This window comes from Miscanthus floridulus, chromosome 6, assembly GCF_019320115.1.
Source record: "Miscanthus floridulus cultivar M001 chromosome 6, ASM1932011v1, whole genome shotgun sequence".
NCBI classification, from domain to species: Eukaryota; Viridiplantae; Streptophyta; class Magnoliopsida; order Poales; family Poaceae; genus Miscanthus; species Miscanthus floridulus.
Genome location: NC_089585.1, coordinates 112,318,480 through 112,338,558, shown reverse-complemented (window position 1 = coordinate 112,338,558; position 20,079 = coordinate 112,318,480). Strand labels below are relative to the sequence as shown.

The 20,079-nt window shown below is 47.5% G+C and overlaps 1 protein-coding gene and 3 pseudogenes across 1 annotated transcript; 2 read left to right on the top strand and 2 right to left on the bottom strand.

Annotated features, from left to right (window-relative positions):
- Positions 1-1,549: 1,549 nt before the first annotated feature.
- LOC136456613 (zinc finger A20 and AN1 domain-containing stress-associated protein 3-like) lies at positions 1,550-2,128 on the bottom strand. Its single transcript, XM_066456527.1, has one exon. It carries the CDS (start codon positions 2,126-2,128, stop codon positions 1,550-1,552), a length of 579 nt encoding a protein of 192 aa, XP_066312624.1.
- A 1,820-nt stretch (positions 2,129-3,948) lies between these two features.
- On the top strand, positions 3,949-12,681 carry LOC136456607 (serpin-Z1-like; annotated as a pseudogene).
- Positions 6,996-20,079, bottom strand: part of LOC136456610 (ABC transporter I family member 10-like) — a 36,599-nt pseudogene continuing 23,515 nt past the window's right edge.
- Positions 14,155-15,460, top strand: LOC136459085 (uncharacterized; annotated as a pseudogene).

The following is a 20,079-nucleotide window of genomic DNA, read 5'->3' as shown; positions in this document are numbered from 1 at the left end:
TGACTAAACAAGGAAAATAACAGCTGAGGCTAATTTTTTTTATCAAGTTGCCGATGATGTTCACCATCATTCAAACTGAATGGTCGACTGAGGCATGTCATTCAGACCACTTACATGTTCTACATTTGGTTGGTTTCAGAGAATGCCTCCTTGCTATGTGGTCTTTGAAGGGAAGAAACCTGGGATTTATTTTACATGGTATGAGTGTGCTAAGCAAGTGCTTAGGGAAGAAGGGGCTATCTATCAGAAGTACAATAACTATGATGATGCTCTTAGAGATTTTAATGCAAGGGTACCTCAAGAACCCTTACTATTACCAATTCATGCCCCTCATGGGGATGCATCAACATCCCATGAACTGGTGATAGGTCAAGGTTCTGAAATCTATCCTCATTCACCTGAGCTGCAAGGCTGTTGCAAAAATGCTGTCATCTTGATCTTGTTTATGGTTGTAGTTGGTCTGTCACTCAAGCTGTTCATGTGCCACAGCTGTTGTTTTAATTAGGCCGATGATGACACAATAGGATGACTGCATTAGCTGGCTACATGTCACTTTGATTCATATACTCTCTTTTCTGTTAACTTGTTGCCCTTCTCGGCTTGCCAAACTACTTAATTCTGCTACTGTTCTTAATTTGCTTCTTTGATTATGCAATGTAGCCGGCAATATATGTGTTGATTAAATGGAATTAGTCTGAGGCCTATGTCTTTTGTATATTTTCATTCAAAGTGTTTGCTTCTCTATTGATCATGCTGTTCTTCCTTCTCTTTGGGCCAGGCCGAGCACAGCAACTGGCAAACACAATCTGTGCTTGGCAGTTGGTAACGGTTGGCGTTTGAACCCGGCTGAGTATTGGGTCACAAACACCAGCTCATCTGGGCTGGGCTGAATCGGTCCAGGTGCGCAATCAAGCTGCGTTGCAGCAGTTGGGGCAGACCTGCCCCGGCCTAGTCTGTTTGGGCTGGCTAGGCCATGCTGGGCCAAGTGCGCAAACACGCCCTAAAATACTAGTGAAGCATGTGCTTAGCAGTATAGTTTTACCACATTCGAACTTCAACTGTGGGGCGGTTTGGAAGGAGATCAGCTGCACTCCTGGTAGCTTCCTCCAATACCTCCACTTCCTGAACGGTCACACCACCACAAATGGTCTCCGCGATAAGATGCCATAGGCCCCGTTCGGTTCTCTCGGAACCGGCTGTTCCGGGCCCGGAAATCTTCCGCGCTAGGACAAATTTATGAAAGATATGTGCGGCTGGGAATTATTACGATACAACCGAACAGGGCCTCAGACAATAGAGGTGCTCGATGCCAAAATAAATTTATATGCATACTCGATGACGACGATCAAATAGGTTACATGGATGACATCTGAACAGTGCCTACCACAAAGGTTTGAAAGGGAACCAAGCCTCAAGTCGAGTAAACATGCATGCATGAGGCTAGCCTACACAGAGACAGAGAGATGCAGAAGCCACGACGACCTGGCTACAAAACCTACGACGACGAACTCCGTGAAGGAAGATGCGTACATGGGCGCTGAGCCGCCGATCAGATCTTGCCGGCCAGCTTCTCCGCCTTGATGACCGGGTTGGCGCGCGCGATGGCGTCACGGCTAGCGCCCTTGAAGTCGAAGCTGTAGCCGTGCTCCTCCGCGTACCGGTGGCTTCCGCAGAACGTGTTCCCGCATCGGCACACGAACCCCGTGACCGTGAGCCCCACCTTCTTGCAGCACGCCGCGCACCGGCCCGGCGGCGCCTTCTTCTTCGCCGCCGCCTCGGACGCGGGGGGCGGCGACATGGCGGCGGCTTCCGCTACGGCGCCCTTAGCAGCAGGAGCCAACAAACAGATGCTGGCGGTGGGCGCAGGCGCCACCGTTGGCTTAGCCGCCGCGGCGGAACAACCGGCGGCGGTGCCAGGCCCGGGGGTCACCGCGGTAGCGGTGGATCGCGCGACGGGATCGAATGCCATGGCGGCGCCGGAGGAGGCGCCTGGACCGTCTGTCATGGTGCAGCAATGCTTCTTGTAGCAGACGGAGCACATGCCGAGGGTCGTCGGGCTCCCGAAGAAACCGCAGCCCGCGGCGCACATCGGCGAGGCGCCAGCGCCACCTATCTGCTGCTGTGACATCCTGCGCGGGGTTTGTGGATCACGACACGATCGCGTTCACGCTGGTGGTGGTGCTGCTGCGGTTGTAGAACACCCTAGGCTTTGGTGTCTTTGATTGATCGTCCCTTGAGTAGATTGGTGCGTAGCGTGGTGCGGGACAGGATTTATAGCGCGTCACAGATCGAACCCAGGCCGAACTCGATACAGGATGAGGGTGCGGACGGCTACGATTCCGACTCCGAACTCGGGGTGGATGGACCCTAAATTTCTCTGGATACCAACTCGCTCTTTTGGTTTCTTGATTCAGACTATCTTTCTTTAGTTAAATAATCAACAAATCTAATTGTATGGTAAAACTGAGAAAGTGATGTTTCTTCTAGAGCGTGAATTGTGAAACAACTAAGCACGACCATGGTGAGACATGGTGTGGAGTTGTATCCAAAGCTAAACTGGAATGCTTGACATGATCATTTGGTAAATCTCAAACACTTTTATGCCCATAGAGTTAGAGTACAACACGTCCAAATATGGTATGAAATTCTATTCCAAGACGAATTAAAATGCACGACGTGTTAAACAATTCTCCAAGCCGCAGGTCATCTAGTTGACCACACAACAAGTTGTATGTCTCGTTGCAATGTGCGACATATGTGCTAGCGAACATAACAGTTGTGGGACAAAAAATATATTGACAAAGCTATAAACTAAAGTTAATATACACATAATTTATGTAAAAAATATGAGCAATTTTTTTTAAAAAAATACGAAAACAAAATTTTTTTTCTATTGTAGCACGTTCGTTTGTATTTGATAATTAGTGTCTAATTATAGACTAATTAGGTTCGAAAGTTTCGTCTCGCGATTTTTCACCCAACTGTGTAATTAGTTTTTTTCGTCTACATTAGTACTTCATACATGTGCCGCAAGATTCGATAGGACATTTTTAGGTGAAAATTTTTGGAATCTAAACCGCCCTAAATGGTGCTCGGGGGAGTGTGAGGAGGAGACAGCGAGTGTACGAGAGGAGACTGTAGCCAGCGCGTGCCATGTCCTGGCGTGTCCGTCCGTCCGTCCGGGGAGGGGAGGGGAGCGGAGCGGAGCAGGTCAGCAGAACAGAGCACGGCGGCGCGACGGGCGGGACCGACCCGTCCAGGGCGGTGCTGCCGTGCGGCGACGCGCTCGGGCCTCGGCGAGCTTGCCAACGTGGGCTCGGGGTCAGGGACAGACAGGGGCAGGCAGCGGGGGTGCGTGCAGCGCGCGCGAGGCTCTGGTCGCATCAACTCGGCAGGATTGTGTCTTGCGTGCCCGGGTTTGCGTGCCGAAGGAGCAGCGTTTCCACTGTACAAGGCGACTGCACGCACGTTTACGGAGAAGCACGTTTACGGAGAAGCACGCGCCTGTCTGCCGCACCGAGAAGCACGCACCTACAGCCGTTGGCCGGTTCGTATCCTCGGTGAAAAAGTACTGACGCCTTGTTTAGATCGTAATTTTTTTCAATTCGGACACTGTAGCACGTTTCGTTTGTATTTGATAAACTTTGTCCGATCATAGACTAATTAGGCTTAAAAGATTCGTCTCGTGATTTACACCCAAACTATATAATTAGTTATTTTTTTTACCTACATTTAATGTTTCATGCATTCATCCAAAAATTGATACGATAGAGAGAGTGAAAAAACTTGAAACTTTGACGCAATCTAAACAAAGCCTGAGAAAAATACAGCTAAAAAATTATGATTATTTATGACAAGCTACAGTCCAGCCACACCCGTCTGCATGCTCACGTCAATTTAAAAAAAAATCAAATCATTTATTTTTAAATACTATAACTGCTGACCTGCATTTGTACAACTATTATAAAACCATACCCATGGGACTATGGATGAATGAATTATGATGAACTCGGCAGCAAGGAAACCCCCACGAGTCACATACTCACATGTCACATCCACGCAAACGCGGCACAACACGCAGCGGCCAACGCGACGCATCCATCCAACCACTCCCGTTGTCCATTTCAGTGGTTCCACGTTTTGTGTATCTGAGCTGTGAGCTGACCGCAACCTGAGGCTGAGGCTGCCTGAGCATCACCAGCGGCCATGCAGCTCGCGGAGGCCGCCCAGGACGAGGCCGCTTTCTCCATGCGCGTGCTCCGCCACCTCGCCTCCCGCGACGGCTCCCCCCGCGCCCAGGGCGGCACGCTAGACGAGATCGCAAGCTTCCTCGGCCCCGCCGGCGGCAGCGCCCACGCCGCGCTCGCGTCCTACGTTGCTCTGCCCGTCTTCGCTGACGGCGGCGGCGAAGGTGGGAGTGGGACCACGGTGCGCTTCGCCAACGGTATCTGGGTCGACGCCGATCTGCAGCTCAAAGCTTCGCTCGCCCGCGTCGCCGCCGAGCACTACCGCGCAGAGGCGCGCCAGGCGTTCTTCAAAACCATGGTAAACTCGGAATCCCTTTCTCGTTAATGGTGTAAGCGGCACCAAATCGAAGGTGAGGGGTAGGGAAGAAGGACACCAAGCCGGTATACGGCTTCTCAGCCATCGTCCTGATTTTTACTTCTGGGCATTGGATTTAGCATTTTTGTTTATGTATATTTCGAGTCCAAAATCAGCTGGATTTGCTTCAAAATGTGGCATGATTGTTAGTCTTCTCTTTCCTAAAATGGTCCGGATGAAATGGGTGCCTGTTTGAATTAGTTGTCTTTCTTTCCTTCTGGATCCTATGGGTTGTGGTGTGGATACACGTTCTTTCTTAGAAATGTAGCTCTCCGGTGAGGAAGAAGAGCAACAGAGCTCTGATTAGTGGGCTTACTTTGTTGAATCCTCTGAGAGTACAGTTTTTGTTGTTGAACCTATTGAAAATTTCTCGCCCATTCCTTGGCCTGGCATTGACGTCAGCAAAATGGACGAACAAGGGTCCTCTGAAATTCGTATGAAAAAACTCTGTTTCAAGCACAAGAAGAGGCGGTCGATTAAATCATCCGGATCTCTGCGAGTACTCGTGTCATGCCAAGTTGCCAACCGCCAACAGGGGGGCAACATTGATTCATTGTTTCCTACTCGGCTATTCCTACTTGGTATCGCCCTCGGAGCTCGGACATGTTTAATTTCCCGTTGCAGGGTCGGAGTCCGACTTGAGAACGACGCGTTTTTGGTTCCCGCCGTTTTATAAATGCCCCCTGTTCCCTAGCGCCCACCCCGATCCTTTCGCGTTTCTCCTCTCTGCCGCCACACCACGCCACGCACGCTGGAAATCCCTAGCGAGCCGCCGCCGGCAGGAGCAATAGAGCCACCGTCCATGGCCACGGAGCATGGTCTTCCTCCTGGCTACCGTTTCGTGCCCACTGACGAGGAGGTGGTCGAGCTTTGCCTGCTCCCTCGCATCCAGGACCAGCCCCTCCTGCCAAACGACATCATCGAGGACGATCCGCTGAGCGCGCCGCCGTGGGCTCTCCTCGAGAAGCACGGGCGGAGGCACCAGGCCTTCTTCTTCGCGGCGTGTCAGGCCATGAACGCCAAGGGCAACCGCCAGAAGCGCTCCTGCGTGGGACACGGGACCTGGCAAGGGCAGGGCAAGAGGAAGCACCAACAGGAAGAAGAAGGGCAGGAGGGCAAGAAGAAGCTGCGCGTGCGCGTGCGCGGCAGCGCCGAGAAGATTGAGATCGAGTGGGACAAGTACGCACTCAACTTCCAGGAGCACGGTGTCAAGGGCAGCACGGGCTGGGTCATGCACGAGTACTCCATCACCGCCCCGCCCGAGCTAGCGCGGTCGCCGGTGAGGGTGTACTGCATCCGCTTCAGCGGCCACGGCAAGAACGCCAAGAAGAACAGCAGGGATGCGCAGCATAGGGGCGACGACGACGAGTTCGAGGACGAGGAGGAAGTGGACGACGACGCAGCAGGAGCAATCGCCACCACTACCAGGAGTGCCGCGGAGGAAGACGCTGCCCTGCTCATCGAAGACTACCTCACTTCTTTCCCTGTGGTGGCGGTGGATGTTGTCAGCGCCAATCCTGCTGATGGGGCGGACGCAGGAGCAAGCTATGATCAGGACTTGCCCGGGTTGGTGGATGACGACAGTTTCGACTTCATGAACTCTTTGCCTGACCTGTTGCCTAGTGTCGACTTCTCCCAATGAGCTGATGGTGCCGGACGACGCATGATCAAACACGTCGTAGATTGATTTAGCTTGTTGTAGCTCTGAGATAGCGAATTGCTGTATATGTTGAATTTGTGCGTTGGTGGATTCTTCAATTCCTAGGTGGGAACTACTTTTTTATGAAACCGAGTTTCTACTGCCTTGTTAGTACTAGTTTAACCTTCTTGACTTGTCTTAACGACGAAATGATGTCTTATTTGTGATCATTGGTGAGTGTGGACGATTCAAAATCTGCTCATGTCTCTGCTATTGTTTTGTTTTACTATTTTCAGTTCTACTTGTATACGATGAATGATACTGAAAGAACCATGATATATGTTGGAGAAGGTAAGAATTACTATGAAGTTGTAAACTCCTCGGTTGCATTACTAAGCAACTCCACAAATTAATTATTAACCGCTTAGTCTCCTGTGTTTAAGCATAACGGATTATCGAGCTCCAGCCTTGTCACTCCCAACTCCAACAGTTGACTAATCATCCAGCAGTGCAGACCATTGCAAAGTAAAACTAGCTTGATGACTGAGCACGCACCCAACTAACCCAAAGAGGCCAGGCTTCTTCCAGACCAGGCCTGAACCAAGTAAAAATGATCTATCAATCTAGTCCGGGCAGCGACACCTGGCCCAAAGGGACCACGCTTTTCCCGGGCCAGGCCGTATTCATATATGCCTGCAAGTGAATCGAATCATACATTCACAGGCAGACATTCAACATTGCAAGCAGCCAAGCATGTCGCACATGATTTGCTTTGAAAAATGCCTAAAATAGATGTTCCAACAAAACTACAGTCGACAATAACAAAATAAGTTGCTTTGCAATTAATCCATTTACACAAGAGAAGCTTTGCCAAAAAGCTTCAGGGATTTAGAGTTCAAAATGACCAAAGTAGCGTGCCTGTTTTCTCTTTATAAATCTTGATATGGTAGAGACGTCGCCTTGAATGATTATCTGGCCATCTTCCATATAGATGGCACCATCTGCGTATTTCAGCTCTTCCAACCGATGAGTCACCCATAACGCGGCAACCTCCCCATCAGCAGCCACAGAGTTCCTCACTGCCTTTATCACGCCTATCTACAGTTGCAGCAAACGGAGATTAGAGTGCAGAACTGTCACTAACGAATATCACAAATTCACAACCAGTAAAATGACTTAGAAACACAAAAGTTTTACCCATTACAGTGCAAGTTAGACAAAACTAATATAAGGCACAATGATAAGCTCCAACGAATGGGAAAGAAATTAACAGAATCATAAAAACCAGAATATGAAGGAGATCTGTACCTGGTCATGTTCATCTAAGAATGTGGTCAGTTCATCCAGCAGTAATACTTTGGATGCTTCAGCTAACGCACCAGCAATTGCAACTCTCTGTTTCTGCCCACCACTCAGAGTTTGGATTGGCCTCTGTTTGAATGAAGGTTTATGAACATTGTGAAGACATTATATTATGATCCAAAAGCTGGATTTTAGATGCCTACCTGAGAGTAGCTCAACATCCCATCGGCATCCAATGATTTTGATACCCTTAACCTGACCTCATCTAATGGAAGTTTGAGCTTACCAAGACCAAATGCTACATCAGATTCCACTGTAGGCATCACAACCTGCATCCAAAGGACAGAACTGAGAAAACTGTTCTTCCATATAAAGACTTGGACACATGGATAATCTGGGGCTGCAGTTCTTGGCTTGATCGCCAGGTGGAAGCTTTCATACATGCTAGAACATGTTTGATTCCAATGTGTGTGTTTGAGTTTTCAACATAACTGTATGGTTTGTCAAAAAAAGGAAGATAACAAAGTTCATGGTTTACTAGACGGTAAGTTAGATTTGATTCAACTGTGATGTCCCCAACAAAGAAGACTACTAAGGAACACAGAACTAGACGCACAAGTGATGGCACCTTTTCTCTAGCATGGTACAAGAATATTATAATCAAATTGCGTGACTCACCTGAAAACTAAGCTCCGAGTGAATTCAAGTGGATATTGTGTGAATTTGGAGCTCCAGCAGGATACGCATGGAAAAGCTTTTGTGACAAATTGACCGAGTCTATGACATAGTTCATATATTGAGCCACATGATTAAATGTACAATTGCAAGCATAAATTTATATCGTTTAACCAAAGACATTATTTACTTATCCAATACAAAGTAAAATATCCAATAGCTGCTCAGAGTTTAATGCATAAGCTGATACAGGTCACAGTGAAACTGAATTCAATAGATGCTATGTGAGTTCATTGTTTTGGCATACTATAGATTCCACTTAAAATCTATTGGGATTCCTGACAACAGACCAGTTAGAAAACTATTAAAGAGAAGTTTTACCACCCGGTGATCAGGATTTTGGAAGACATAGCTGCATGGTCTGTTATACACACTATACCAGCCGGTGGATTCAGAAAACCTGCTAAAACCTAGAAAAACATGGTGTTGGTATTTATTTGAAGTGACAGTGACAATAAATGAATAAATAAATTCCCAAAGTTCTGTTACCGAGTAATCAGAAATGAGCACAATGCATGTAGCTAACAACTTTACAAGGGCAAGTAGATAAAACCAACTCACGCTTGTTTCTTCCACATGAATATAATAGTCACTACATTATTATTTATAATTACGTAACAGAAACTATATTCTGGCCCAAAAAATGATGGGTGCAAACTAACTCTGGCTACTGCCATTTGTTGCTCTAGTGCTCAACCCCTTTTCTTGCTTTGTGATGATGCACCAACACCACAAAAGAGATACATAAATGACATTCATGACATCTGTACAAAGGTTTATTAGATTTTCTTATTGGCTTTTAATGTGGACTTTTTATTGATCCCTGATAGAAACTGAAATTTTTGTCGAGCAATATGTAGTTGCATCAGTACACTAAATGACACGCACATTCACAAGTCACCAAAACCTTTCCTGGCAATTTTGGGTCCCCCGAAAGTACAAATGCTTGCTTGAACATTTTCATGAAGTTCAACTACCCCTTCTCCCCAAAAAATCTGTGCTCGCGAGGGGCTGGATCTTGATTCTATCCAGATTGTATCCTATTTTCATTTCCAATCGAAAAATGAACCAAACACTGCCGGACATAATTGACAGTCATCTACCAAGTAAATTGGGCACTACACGCAGCAGGAAACTATTTTCTTCGTTTCAAATTGGAGGCAACAGAGGCATTCCACGTTTTACTGTTGAATGCAGATAACCAATCGCTTAAGGCAAGCACCAGTCCGAGGAATTCAGTTCGGATTTCAATTCTCAGGCCTGCACGAATAAAGTGGGAGCGAAAAACACGAAATGATGCCTCCTAGTTCAGAGGAGGAACCTTCAGCAGGGTGGACTTGCCGCAGCCGTTGGGGCCGAGGAGCATCCAGAGTTGCCCGGGAGGGACAAGGAGGGAGCATCCCTTAAGCACCGGCAACACCCTGCCCCGCCGCGTGGTCACCGAGAGCCCGACATCGCGGCCCTCGATGGCGGGCGCGGCTGGAGGAGGGAAGGTCGAGGCACACATCGCTAAGCTTCAACGAGGGGGAGCGTCCAGGGTGTGATGAACGGTGGCGGAGGAGGAGGACACGGAGGGACAGCACCGGAGGGGGCCGACGCCGCCGGCGAGGCCGTGCGACATCTCGGTGAGCTAAGAAGTAAGAAGAGAGGCAGGACTGAGGAGTTTCTGGGCCGGTGCTCTACATGGATAGGTGTCGGCCATGCTTATAACAAAATGGGCCGGATCTGTCATGGCTTTCGTGCACGGATGGGCCGGGCCAATGATGGCTTTCCTAATTAGTACTAGAAAGACAACAAGTTCCTAAGTGTTGCATGTACTTCACTTGTACATGTACTCCACGGTGGTGCCCGTAGGAGTACTTCACGTCAATTTGTCATCGTAATCATAACAATAATACTCTATAAGTATTGCCTTCTACAGCAGTTCTATGATACTATACTTCCAAATTTATGATATCAACTAAGTCTAAAGTATTATACTGTAGTGTTTTTAAGCATGCCTGATCACCAGTGGCGCCTCCGGCCGTGTCACCCGTGCCCACCCCGCTACTTCAGTCCATGATCCCCTAATTGGAATCCGTGGAAAGGCGCTGGAGCTTCGCCACCGCCGTCAGCCCTACTCACCGGCTATCCTCTGCCGCCTGCTCACCAGTGTGTCCATCATCTCACTCGCTTCCCATCGAACCACCACCGTCGCTTGGTGGAGGCCCCCTTAAAAGAATCGAGATGTCGTTTAAAAGGAGTGAACATGAGTTCCTGGGAAAAAAATAAAGCTTCTAAAACTATTACAAGACTGGAGATCTGGTTTGGTCCTTAAATGTGGCACCAGATCTGCTCTAGATCGAAGGTCCTATACTGGGTGACGAGAAGAACACAAGTCGGAGAGGGATTTCACCTATTTTAATCAATTATTCTACTTGTTACCAAGTGTTGTGGAGACGTACGCCCCTCACCATCCCCTATGCCGCACAATCTTCGTCCTCTACTAATCGAGTAGTCAACCGTGTGTTGGCAATGCACGTGCGTCAATTAATGTTTTTGTACCGCAGACAATGTACTAGTCACAAGAAAGAATGATCGTCAGTTTCATGTTTTGCGAGGACAGGAATTCATTGTCAGTTTTAAATCGGCGGCTAGGGTTTCACCATGACTAGGTAGACAGGTATAAAATAAGATAAGGTAAAGAAGAGATATAAATAGGATAGAGAGGATATAGAGATAGAGATAGAAATAAAGATAGAGAGGAGTTCATTGAAGGCTGCCTTATAACAGGAGCGGCAAAAAAAGAAGAGAAGGAGGGTAGTAGGTTTAAGCCAATGAATGGTTGATTAGAGTTTGCGTGGGAAATGGCAACTGATCTTAACCATTCTAGCCCACCAGTATACACTTTGAAGATGCAAGAAAAGAAAGTTCACTGGTGCCCTCCTCCTGATGGAGTAATTAAGGTGAATTTTGATGCAGCTTTTAAAACTGAAACTTATGGAGGTGCCTCGAGAATAGTTTTACTAATGCCCAAGGTCAATTTGTAGCAACCAAATGTAAACAACATGGGTCGATAGGTGATTGTCGAAACGAATTACCAAGAATTAGTGGCGCTATGGAATTCTAAGACTAGTAATAGGTGTGCTATTATTCCAGTGCTAAATCAAATCCATGAACTTAGTCGACAATGCACACATTTTGTTTTGGTTCATGTAAGGAGGGAAGCAAACATGGCTGCGCATTATATAGCCAAGTTTGCATTACTTTCAAATTCTGAATGTATGTGGTTGCACGATGTACCCAACTTTTTATCTCAATTTTTTCAGCAGGACTTTCCTGTTGAGAACTGAAGTAATATAAATAGAGTTTTCTTTGCTCTAAAAAAAGATTCTTAGTTGGGCCAACATGTTTGGCGGCCGGAAACATTTTGGGCCTTGCTCGCTCTAAAGAAACTATTGGGCCTTCTTTACTCTCACACCGACAGGCCAACCCAGTTAAGTCAGATCTGGTGCACATAAGAGGTGCGCCGGGCGTTCTTCAAAACTATGGTAAACTCGGAATCCCCTTTCTTCTCGTACGTATGGCTCACGAATTTGGTGGGCTTGAGACAACTTCGTTTGGTTCCTTGTGTTGATCTGCGCTAGCCAGAGGAAGAGAGGAGCCAGATCAACCAGTGGATCGCGAGCGCGACGGCCGGTCGGATCAAGGACCTTCTTTGGTTCTTTCCACGGGCTGCCTCCACCGTGGGACACCGGCGGTGCTCGCCAACGCACTCTACTTCAAGGGCGTGTGGGAGCGCAAGTTCGACACCTGCCTGACGCGGCACGAAGCCTTTTTCCTGCACGACAGTTGCGTCGTCCGCGTGCCGTTCATGTCGAGCACCAGCAAGCAGTGCATCGCCTACCAACCCGGCTACAAGGTCGTGAGGCTTCGCTACGCGCAACAAGGCCGCAGCAAGCACCGGGTGTTCTCGATGTACATCTACCTTCTGGACGCGCATGACAGCCTGCCGACGCTGCTGCACAAGCTGAGCGCTGCTCGAGAGCTCCAGAACTCTGACGGACGAGATCCTCGTGCGCGCGTTTAGGGTTCCCAGGTTCACCGCTGCGGACAAGACGAACGCGAGGGAGATGCTGCTGGACCTCGGGCTGTTCCTGCCCTTCGATCGTGACGCCGCCGACTTCGGCGACATAGTGGAGGCGCTCGTCATGTCCGATGTCTACCATGAGTCCTTTGTGGAGGTGAACGTGGAAGGGACCGAGGCAGCCTCTGCGACCGCTGTCGCTATGCGCTTCGGGTGCGCGTGATTGTAGGTGCCGATGGACTTCATCGCCGACCACCCGTTCGTGTTCTTGATCAAGGAGGAACTCGACGGCGTGGTTGTTTTTGCTGGACAAGTGATAGACCCGTCGATTCCTTAGTAATTTTAGATGAGTGATGCTTCTTTGAGTGAATATAATATGGTGATTTTACTTCAAAAAATATATAATATGGTGATAATGATATGAAAGCGGTTAGTACTTATATGCTATATAAAGGCCTTGACATTTGCCAGATAATCCACTAAACTTAGCGAGAGCTAAATTGAACCATCATGCAAGTGAGAGTGTGCAAGATAGTGTGCCAAATGTCATCGTCCTTATGTATCCCTTTCATCAGGTTCCATCGTCCATGCCTCTCAACAACAGGAAATAAAAAATCCAATCTCACCATTGCCCAACTCGTTAATGGTGTAGGCGGCAGCAAATCGAAGGTGAAGGATAGGGGAGAAGGACGCCAAGCCGGTATACGGCTTCTTAGCTCCTGATTTTTACTTCTGGGCGTTGGATTTAGTATTTTTTGTTTATGTATATTTCGAGTTCAAAATCAGCTCGATTTGCTTAAAAATGTGGCAAGACTGTTAGTCTTCTCTTTCCTAAAATGGTTCGAATGAAATGGATACATGTAGCTCTCCGGTGAGGAAGAAGAGCAACAGTGTCTGATTCCTTGGTTCTTAGAACAGTGCTCTCTGGCTCATTTTGTTGATTCGTCCGAGAGTATATGTTTTGTTGTTGAACCTATTGAAAATTTCTGGCCCATTCCTTGGTTCCAAACTGGCAATGACGTCAGGAAAATTGACGAACAAGGGTCCTATGAAATTCGTATGTAAAAAACTCAGTTCCAAACGCAAGAAGAGGCAGTCGAATAAATCATCATGATCTCTACTAGTAATAGTGTCATGCCAACCGCCATCGCCAACAGGAGGGTATCATTATTTCCTACTTCTAATAACTTGGTAAGGTATCGCCGGTAGTCGGATTGGTTTTAATTTCGCGTTGCAGGATCGGAGACGGAGTTCGACTTGAGAAGGCGCCTGCTGCAGCCATTGTCGCTTCTGCAACTGCAAAGGGACGACCTCCAAAGCCTCAAATGAAAAAGTCCACGACCAAGACGACAAGCCGGCTTGCAATTGAAGGAGCTCTTGCTCCGACCACTCCAGAAGCATCAATCGACGGTGGCCACCGGCTACTAAAATTCATGGGGTCGGTTTTAATCTCGCTAACCTTCTTCTCTTATTAGCTTGTTTATATTAACATTTTTGCATGTGTAAACTGTATTCCATGGTTATGATTTATGAATGAATGCAACTAAAATCCATGGTTCTGAATCATTTAGTTAAAACTTCAGATTATTATTGAATGTATGTGTGTGTAACGATTTACATAGTATGCTACAATGTTCATATTTATATTCTATGCTATGAGGTTCAGATTATTGCAGCATGTTTTATTAGCTTGTTCATATTAACATTTTTGCATGTGTAAACTGTATTCCATAGTCTCTTTGTTGACTCATACTTGACTAATTGTATTTATTTTGCTGGTTGTTGGATATAGGGACTGGCACTTGTTTGAACTTTGAAAACAAGAGTTGGGTCAGTTGGCTGCTGCTGGGCTATTGTATCAATCCTTAGTGTTTGCTTCTAAGATTGTTATGAACTTGTCATTTTGTGTTGTAATGCCTCTTTGAGATGAGTCCATGAACTTGTAAACTTATGGTGCTACTTTTGTGCTGTTGTGCCAAGCAAACTATGTTGGATTCCTAGTTGGTGATGCACTGTTGTATTGCCCATGAAATTGATTCTTCTGTTTTCACTGTAGTGACCGTGATTGAGCATTTGGTTGTGCAGATGGTGACTACTGTGGTTGGAAACTCCACAAGATACTATGTGATGGCTTTACTCTTTTACTGGCATTGGTTCACTAGAAGTAAGTATTAATTCTCATGCATTTTGATTGGTATGTTGAGAAACCTAAAGGGATTCAGACAGCAGTTGAGATGATATTGGCAAATGATGGTGACAAGGGAAACCACCTAAGGGAAGCACCTGAAGTTCCACTAAAGGTACGCTGTATGCCTTTTTCATGTTTACAAATTGACGCGAGTAAATGCAACCTTTAGAAGCTAAGCAAGTAAATGGAAATATCGAAGCAATTGCAGTTTTGCATGTTCCGTACATATGTATTAACTTGTTTTCCCTTCTCGGCCATGTCATGTACATGTATTAACTCGTTTTTCCGTCTCAACCCACTGTCAGGTAAGTACTGAGAAAGGGCATATAGAAGCAGTTGATAGTAAAGGGGTTTAACGTGGAAGCATCATCGAGCTTGGACATTGTGTGAGGTCGTGAAGCTGGTTGATGGTGTGGCGCGGTTTGGAGGCTTGGAGCTGGCAAGTGGTTTGAGATTAGAAAACTGTCCTTTGCCTCATATTCTTACCGAGGTGTGTTTGCTTGTACAGCTGAAACTTACTACAATTTCATTTTCCGATCATACATTGAAACCTACTGTTTATTCAGGACAAATGGCGTAACCTGATCAGAGCAACCAAGACACAGCTTCCGGCATAAAACGACGTAATCACTTGTCCCTCTTCAAGGCACATGAGCCCCGTTATTTATTTTGTTATTTATCTATTCCTATCGTTTATTTATCCTGCATTTATTTGCTTCCTGATGTTTGATTGTTCATTCAACTCCTCTTAGCAGGGTGCCTGTCTGCGGAAGATTAACCCTTCTATCGTACCAATACCACCATCCATTTTGTTGCGAGTGAAGGAGCTAAACGAGCTGCAGTTGCAAGGGGTGGCTTCACAGCCCCAGTCAAGTTCTCTGGGCAGGACAGCAAGGTTCTACAGGGAAAAGGGTCAGGTTTTTTGTGATCCGTGTCATGCTGATATAGTGGGTAATGGAAAGCACTAATTAGTTTGGTGTACGCTTCTGGATGATGTGGCATATATTATATGAGTAAATATTATACAAAGTTGGTGTATTGAATTACCGTGTGCATTGATGACTCAACACATGTGCATTGAACTACTATGTGAAGTTGATGGCTTGATGCGGGGATGGTGATCCCCGCGGGGATTAAATCCCCGAGCGGGGACGGGGATGGAGAAGAAATGCTCCCCATGAGCCTTCACGGGGACGGGGACGGAGGAAATTTTCCTCTGCGAGGACGGGGATGCGGCAGTAACCCCCGACGGGGAATTCCCCGTTGACATTTTGAACCGCGCACTGTTCTTGGAGACCAACAAATGCTGTAATTGGTTGTTGAGTGATGCTATACGTACAAGATTCTTCAACTTGATAGCTCCATCAGGATCAGGGTGGCACTGAAACAGCTGTGTAATGATATGAGCCATTGTTACATATGTCACACAATATGATTATAACGAGTCAACAGCTAACTTAAAATTAAAGCCAGCGTTGCTGATATTGTAATGTTTTATTATTTTTGTTTCTGTTCTGTTCTTCAATTACCTGATGTGCTTCAGGTAATTGAGTGGATGTTCTTCAGTTATACACAGCCTGAACGAGTTTACATGAAAAGATGCTTGTTTGCTGAACGTACAGAGAATGATATCCTGAAAGTTCTGCGTCATAAGAGGAGTACTGAAAGCCTGAACATGCAAACACATCTATAGAATAAATTCACAGTCTGAATTTTACAGGATCAGTAGTTACTTGAAGACAGCATACAAACAGTCAATTAGTTAAGCACGGAAGAATTAGGGTACATGCAAGATTAAGCTACGCATAAGATTATGCTATGATGCATATGCATCCGTGGGATCTAGACGCCTACGAACTCCACTTTCTTGGCGTGATCTTCCAGCGCCTGCTTCCACGTCCGAGTCACGACAAACTCGAATGGTATGCCGAGCTCCTGTAGGTCCTCCGGGTATATCGTCTCATCGGGCAGCGCCGACTTCTCCATCTCCAGCAGCATCTGCCGGAACTGCTCCCTTGCGGCTGCGCGCGCAAGCTCCTTCTCCTCCTCCGGTCGCCGCTTCTTCGGAACTTCCGTCTTGGCCGCCGCTGCACGCTGGACCGGGTGCTGCTGCTGCTTCGCTGCTGCTGGTGTCTCTGCTGGTCCCTGCTGCTTCTGCTTGCTGGGAACTTCCAGAACGATCGGGTTCTTGGCCGCTGGGCGCTGCTGTTGCTTTGAATTCGCTGCTGGTGCCGTGATCTGAGTCTGATGATACGCCGCCTCCGTTGCTGCCTTGGGTTGCGACGACGTCGTCCTCTTTGCTTCCGACGACACCACAGGCGCCTCCGATCGTCGTGGCGGCGGTGCGCACTTGTTCTCGGCAGGGGGAGCAGAGCGAGGCAAGAGCTTGGCTCTCTTGAGCAGACCTTGGAGGGCGACGAGCTCCGCGTCCATCCGGATCCGCAGCGCTGACGAGGCTGCAGGGTCGACGACGACGTGCTCGAAGCCGTCGTGGCGGCCACGCTTCCGAGCGGTTGCGGTAGACACCTCGGAGGCGCGGGCAATAAGGCGTGTCGGCTCCCCAGCGTTGTGGCCCGAAGTCGCGGTCGGAGCCACCGCGGCGACGACGCCCCGCTGCCGGTCGAGGAACGCGGTGGCGCCGAAGCCTGGAGCGGCGGCGCGAGGAGCGATGGTGCACATGGCGACCGAAAGCAGGGAAAGGAAGAGAGACAGGTGGTGGGCGGATGGATGGATCGATGGCTGGATCGGCGAGATGGACGCCATATTTATCACCCGGGCAGCACCGAGACCGGCCGGCGAGAGCGTCTCCGACGCGGTTTCCAGGATGCCGCTGCTCCGATCGGAGCCAGCCGGGGTTTTGGATCGCGAACGCATGCAAAGAAGCTCGCGAGCTGGAAGCCTGCAACCAAAGGAACCGCCATGGTTTGGTGCGTGTCATGACGATTGCACACCGTGTCCACAACGCTATGGTAATCGTCTCGGAATCGGGGAATCCGATCGGTGAAACGAAAACGGAAATAATGAAAGTTGGAAATGAAACAATTCTATAGAAAACGCAGATATTTCAAATCAGAGAGATCGAGAGACTAATAAACAATAAAACAAGAGTAAAGTTTGATTTTATCTCTCTGTCCTCGAACTCTGATACCAGATAACAGACACACATTAATTTTCAAAATCAAGTAAAATACCCCCGTCGATCATTTTAAAATAGGTTTTTGGGTGGTTTTGCTGCCTTAGGAGCCCACATGTCAGGTGGTCTTTTTTTTTTTTCATTTTGCGAATAACAAGATAGAGATACAAACACTTGTACACTGAACCCTATCAGAAAATAATAACTTTTTCATATAAAGTTGGATGAATATAAACTTTATATCAAAATTGTAATCTTGACGCGATCTACAACTCTGCAGTTGAAAAAAAAATTAATGAGATATTTTGGTCGCTCAAATATTCGTTTTACGTTATCACATTTGAATTCCATTTTTTATTTTTTCAAATGACCTAGAATGTTGACAATGGTCTATACTAAAGTTGTAGGTCTCAATGGGATCTACAAATTTGTTGTTGACAATTGTTTTGTTTGAGATCGTTTAGATGCCTAAAGATCTGTTTTTAAGTTCTCAGATTTTGAAGTTTATATTTTTTAATTTTTAATTGACCTTGGATGTTGATGTGGTATATAGCCAAGCTGTAGCGCTAAATGTGATCTAAAACTTTAGAGTTGACAACATTTTTTCTGAGATCATTTTGATATCCAAATATTTGTTTTAATTTCTAAGATTTAAATTTTTTTTTGAATTTGTTGAATGAACTCGTACATTGACATGGTTTGTACCAAAGTTATAGATCCCAATGTGATCGATAACTTTGTACTTGACAACCTTTTTATTTGAGATCATTTAGAGACCCAAATTTTTGTTTTATGTTCTCTGATTATGCAGCGTGATCGGCTGGGGCTGGCTGGCCAGCCCCCTCACATGGACATTATTCACATGAACCAGCCAACGGTACTTCTCTCCCATAAACGAACCAGCAACGATTCGAACCAGCCAACCGAACAGGCCGATGAAATTCAAACTTTTAGAATTTTATTACACAACCTTGGACGAAGACATACTCTATATTAAATGTTCTACGGAGAGAGAAACAAATGTCCTGACAAGAGAAATAAAAATGTTTAGAGAAGGGTGCGATGTGATACGTTTCAGTCGCATCGCATGCAAAATTCCCGGTGAAGCGCTAGCAGATGACATGCAATTCTAGAGTGATTACCCAGCATCAATGAGCTCAAGATAGTGATCAGGGGGATAACTATTAACTCGCCCACCTTTGGGAGCACCGCAGCGGTCCTGAAAGCCTGAACATGCAAACACTCAAGACTCTCCAAATTCTGCCATTGAAGACCTCATAGTTCAACCAGCAAACTACTCCGTAGAGCACAGTTCAACCAGCAAACCAGAGCACAAAAACAGAGGCAACAGAGAACAACAGAGAGCTAGCAGGATGCGAAAGCTACTGCTATTGAAGACCTGACAGTCTGCAAGAACACAACTGGGCACTGCCAGTGCCAGGTGCAACTTCACCGCCTTCGTCTCGCTGCAGTCCATTAAAATACTAGTGAAGCATGTGCTTAGCAGTATAGTTTTACCACATTCGAACTTCAACTGTGGGGCGGTTTGGAAGGAGATCAGCTGCACTCCTGATAGCTTCCTCCAATACCTCCACTTCCTGAATGGTCACACCACCACAAATGGTCTCCGCGACAAGATGCCTTAGGCCCCGTTCGGTTCTCTCGGAACCGGCTGTTCCGGGCCTGGAAATCTTCCGCGCTAGGACAAATTTATGAAAGATATGTGCGGCTGGGAATTATTACGATACAACTGAACAGGGCCTCAGGGAATAGAGGTGCTCGATGCCAAAATAAATTCATATGCATACTCGTGTTCTCGATGACGACGATCAAATAGGTTACATGGATGACATCTGAACAGTGCCTACCACAAAGGTTTGAAAGGGAACAAAGCCTCAAGTCGAGTAAACATGCATGCATGAGGCTAGCCTACACAGAGACAGAGAGATGCAGAAGCCACGACGACCTGGCTACAAAACCTACGACGACGAACTCCGTGAAGGAAGATGCGTACATGGGCGCTGAGCCGCCGATCAGATCTTGCCGGCCAGCTTCTCCGCCTTGATGACCGGGTTGGCGCGCGCGATGGCGTCCACGGCTGCGCCCTTGAAGTCGAAGCTGTAGCCGTGCTCCTCCGCGTACCGGGGACTGCCGCAGAACGTGTTCCCGCATCGGCACACGAACCCCGTGAGCCCCACCTTCTTGCAGCACGCCGCGCACCGGCCCGGCGGCGCCTTCTTCTTTCGCCGCCGCCTTGGGCGCGGGGGGCGGCGACACAGCGGCGGCTTCCGCTACGGCGCCCTTAGCAGCAGGAGCCAACAAAAGACGCTGGCGGTGGGCGCAGGCGCCACCGTTGGCTTAGCCGCCGCGGCGGAACAACCCGGCCGGCGGAGCAAGGCCCGGGGGTCACCGCG

Coding starts and splice junctions, on each gene's coding strand:
- LOC136456613 (XM_066456527.1), bottom strand. CDS start 2,128: ATGTCACAGCAGCAGATAGGTGGCGCTGGCGCCTCGCCGATGTGCGCC.